The sequence below is a fragment of the Nestor notabilis genome, unplaced genomic scaffold (assembly GCF_000696875.1).
Source record: "Nestor notabilis isolate BGI_N333 unplaced genomic scaffold, ASM69687v1 scaffold31753, whole genome shotgun sequence".
Lineage (NCBI taxonomy): Eukaryota > Metazoa > Chordata > Aves > Psittaciformes > Psittacidae > Nestor > Nestor notabilis.
The window spans coordinates 2,571-7,382 of NW_009921115.1; the positions used below are offsets into that span (position 1 = coordinate 2,571).

General features: G+C 40.0%; 1 protein-coding gene across 1 annotated transcript; it reads left to right on the top strand.

The window, feature by feature from the left end:
- Nucleotides 1-488: 488 nt before the first annotated feature.
- LOC104402994 (epididymis-specific alpha-mannosidase-like) lies at nucleotides 489-4,597 on the top strand (the record flags this gene model as incomplete). The annotated part of the gene is made up of 3 exons (XM_010011008.1): nucleotides 489-590; nucleotides 708-854; nucleotides 4,492-4,597. Coding segments are annotated over exons 1-3 (355 nt in total), but the record flags the coding sequence as incomplete, so codon positions are not given.
- Nucleotides 4,598-4,812: the final 215 nt, after the last annotated feature.

Sequence of the window (4,812 nt, forward strand, 5' to 3'; positions counted from 1 at the left end):
GATGGATACAGCTGTCATGTTTTCATTCCAGTAAAAATCCACAGGGCTCATTCTAGAATACAAGTAGCTTTAGGAACAGCATAGGCAGGATAAATACACAGATTCTCACACTGGATGTTTCTATATCAACAATCAAAGAGTTTGGTTTTACTGTATCCTAACACACGAAGCCAAATGAAGTTATTTTACTTGGCTGAAGCTTCTAGGCCAAACAGTGTAATTTACAGCACACATATCTGTATAACTATATTATACTGGCAATGCACACCCGCAGCATGGAGTCATATTTGCTCTGAAGAAACAATTCTGGTAATTTAGGCCATCAAATGAGCAGAAAAGGAAGAATAAAATGTGCACGTGTTTTTTTAACTCTGTTGGTGCTAAGTCTCGTAATTCATGGCAAGCAATGAGGGACAGGGTAAGCTGTTCCCAGTGCATCAAAAAGAAAGCCTCTATTGGTTCCTGCTGATTTTGGGGGAAGCTACACCATGATCCAGTCAGGTTGCCAGTCAGGGCGTATTTTGGAGCAGAAGGGCCTACAGGCTGTGCATAATCAGAGAGAACTCAGTCTTTCTGGGCGTACAAAGGAAGTGAGCAACAAATGTGAGGTTTACAATCTCCTCTCTTTTCAAGCCCTCTGAGTGTTCAAAACAGGCCATTTAATGTAGGCAAACCAGAGTTTATTTTCAGCATTTTGTTTTTTGCAGGAAAGTATGCGTGCTTATGCAGCAAATGTCTACACGTCTGTTGTAGAAGAGCTAATGAAAGGAAAGCAGCGCAAATTTATTGCTGTGGAGCAGGAATTCTTTCGACTTTGGTGGGATGCGGTAGCCACAGATACACACAAGCAGCAGGTAAGTTGTACTAGAGCCATGCTTCCTGCTAACAGAGAATCTGTGCCCTTTTTCAGGAGACAAGGAAGGGCAAAGTACTTCCCCATTTGCTTTTTAACCAGATCTTGTGTAAGCTGTCTCTGAGTCTGGTACTTCTTGTGAAAGAACCTTAACTCTAAAGGCAGTTGCAAGAGGTTAAAACCCCAGCTGTAGATTAGAGCGGTAGGAGGTAGCCACCTTTGCACTGAAGGCTCTTTAAACTTTACAGTTCTTGTTTCATTGGTGACTGACTGACTTGGGGGCATGCTAGTGTAAGATGTGGGTGATTCTGAAAGAGACTGTACCGATACCTGTTAAACATCTGAAGCCTAACACTGCTCGCAGGAAGGAACTTTTTTTCTTTCCAGTTAAGTACTGCTCAAAAACCTGCTGTTCATAAACAAGGATGATGCAGCAAAGAGGTGACTGTAGATTCAACAATGATGTTTTTTTCCTGGTAAAGACATTGTGAAGTTTTATTTGGCACTTCTTTCCTCTGGCATGAAACAAACATGCTGAAATCAAAGTCTGAGCCAGTAGCCTAACAGCTGGTTGTGCATTGCATTGCAGTGTAAGATGTTTAAGTTTTGGACCCTAAAACCAGAAGGAAAACAGGTGCAGCTTCCCATAGGTACTCACTTGGAACTCCATGGTCTGTTTTGTTACCAGGATCCAGCCAACAGTAGTGTATTACTCGTTGTACTTTACATTTCACTTTAAACAGTGCTAGATGTTTAAAGTATGATGCAGAAATAAGAAACCTCTTGTCTGTTTGGTTTTTGGGCTTTTTTTAACCTTCACTAAATTCTGAATCCATAACACGTGTACAACTGATCTTTGTATGAGAGATTTCACTGTGTATAGACAGTTCACTGTTATTGTGTGGGCTCTTCGCCCATACTTGCCTGCCGCAGGACAATTTTCTTGTCTGTTTTTAATTAGAGAACTGTACTGTAAGTCTGGGGTTAGGGAAATTAAAGAAAATAGCATAGGAACTCCTTTGTGCAGGGACAGAAAAGTACTCTTAACTTTCTAATGTAAGTTCATCTTATTTCAAGTATGTTATGCTGCTATAACCTACATATAAATGCCCAACTCTCTAATATCTATTCTTGCTGTTATGTGGGATTCAGAAGAATAAATGTGTCACATTTGACTTCAGTTGTGCAAAACTAGTACATATGAGTCAGCCTTTAATTTTCTAGCCTAATTACTGATAATTGTTGCTTTATGCATTTTTATTCAGTTCTCAAGTTACTTTATAGTTGATTCTCTGAAAATTAAAGTTATTAAAACCAAATTCCTCTTATACCTGTGTGTGTGTCAAACATTGAATCTTTAATAATATTTAAGAGCTATGATGCTTGCTGGTAAGTGACGTTTTTATCATTAGCAAGTTGCAAATATTGGGCCTTGAAATTGGGTCACTCTGGTTACTGTCCTGCTTTTTCCACTTGAACTCTAGCATTAATGATTTTCTGTAGTACATGCTTTCTGGTTTTAATTTTCCTATTTTTTTTCTCCCCTCCCCCCCCCAGTTTAGTGGTTTACTTGGAATACAGGATTTAATTCTAGTTTCTTTTGGAATGTCTGCTTTGGATTCAAAGGATAGCATTAAAAACTAGTAAAAGGTACAGCCGGGTACTGAAGGTGATTTTACAATTCAGAAAAGGAGTGACATGTATTGCAGCAGTATTCAGCCAGATACAAACCTCTTAGTTCTCAATGCGTGTTATTTCCACAGTATTTTCTTGCGTGAACAATTCCTGTCACCTTAACCTGACTTGATGCCTGGGTCTTTTAACTAGCGTAGCCATTTCTATCTAGTCTTTAGGGGTGAGTTGATGTAAGGATAGTAGTAGGTGTCCCAGGGACCACAGGTATCTTCTACTGCTGTAGCAGCCTGCTGCTTGTAGTACTGCTGCATCTGTTTTCTCGGTTCCTCCTTACTTTTGCCCAGTTCTGGTCAGTAAAAGTGCTTGTCATTAAAGACATTGTTTTCTTTTTTCTTAGGATTGGATATTAGTTAAATTACTTGAATTATTTTTCTTGTGTTTTCAGCCTGACAGTGGTTCCAGAAAACTATGAAAAAAACATTTCCATGTCCCAAAGTTTGGATCAGAGGTGTCTTTTGGACATCCATCCAAATGAGGAATAATAGCCACAGATGATTTTAATGTAGGTCAGGACCATTTCTGTGCTGACACCAGATATCAGTTATCTGGTCTCCCAGCATGCTAATCAGTCACCACAGTCAGCTAGAACTAATTTAGGAATGCTGAGCCCTGAAGCGTTTTCACAACATTGTGAACAAGAGAAATGATTATAATCAAAATTGACAATCTGGCATCGTATCTGAGCCGACACTGAAGGTTCCTGGGGAAATAAACATAATAGCTCTGGAATTGGCATCCTGCATGACAGATTTAAATAAATAAAAAAGGGGTGGAGATTAAAAGACATATTTATATAAACTTTCTTTATATAAACTTTCTTTGTTGGAAGTTTGAGGTATCTTTGAAGTTTTAGGTACTGAAGTAACTGTAATAAAAACAGAAGACTCCCTAACACTTCTAGAAAGGGACACAAACTATTACTAACTCCCTGCAAACCACCACCCCCCGCTTCCTCCAGCACATTTGCTGAAAGTTGAACTTGTCAGCATACAATGTTTCGTAGCATTCAAGCAGTACATGTTTGGAATTCAGTACTTGTACGCAACTCAAGCATGCATGTTTCTAGTGGCTGAAATGAAAAAACCAAAACAAACCCAGAAAAACTTTGAAAAGTCGAACAGGTCATAATATATTGACAATTTTTAAACTAGGAAAAAGAGACCAAAGTGAAGGTTAGCAGTGGGTTTATCAGGCAGGTGAACCTGCTATGTATGAAAGAACTATTAATACGGCATTCTGTCTCTCACAAATTGAGCAACCTGTCTGTGCGTAGGTAGATGCATACAGAGTAGAAGGGATATGTTTGCAGCCACGGTGTGATGGCACACTCTGTCTCCCTCCTGGATCCCACAGATCTCAGTCTTCAGACTTACAGAAGTAGTAGACTAAAGGAAACCCTGGAAGCCTGGCCGTTGCTGCTTGCATGGGGTTGCACATGGTTCTCTCATCCAGCCACCCAGTGCCTTCCCTAAGCCAAGACAGATGCAGCAGGAGGAAGACTTTGGGAGCAGCAGAAGTATCTTCTGTTTTATTCCTCCAGCTCTAGTTGTTTTGAGGCAGAATCCTAGATTGCTGTAGTGCAGTGTTATGGGGACACGTCTGCTGTTTAAATAGTGTAAAGGCACAGTAACAGCCCTACTGAGAAACACTAGGTCAGCATTTACCTGGCAGTGCCTCCTGTGTGCCTGCTAACTGGTTTCAGTGTAAGCTGGGTGAATCAATGCATTGTGCAGCACTTAGCACTTAAATTCCTCCCCACCCTCCCACCCTTCTCCTTCTGATAGCACTCATTACAGTTGGCTTTTTATCCCACTTTTGCCCTGGATGCCTTCATGACAAGTTTTGTGTCTAGGTGATGTGCTGTGATCTGAAATGAATTTGCAGCCTTTTTGGAGAAGACTGAAGTGATGTTTATGTTCTGTGCCTTAATTTCAATATCCTAGGTCCATCAGTTGCTTCAGGAGGGACGACTGGAATTTGTCATTGGAGGGCAAGTGATGCATGATGAAGCTGTGACACTAATTGATGATCAAATTTTACAGTTGACGGGTATGCAGATTTGCATTTGTATTTTTCATTGTTATGACCTTGGGGGGGTTGTTTGTTTTTCATTCCTCCACTCCAAGATTGCTATTATTTTATTTTTCTTTAAGAACTCATTAAAGCGTGTCTTATTTCTTACTTTCTGATTGGGTTATCTGTATAAAAATCTTTGCTTCACAAAAACCCAATTCAACAGTTCTGCAGTATGCAGAAGGGTTATT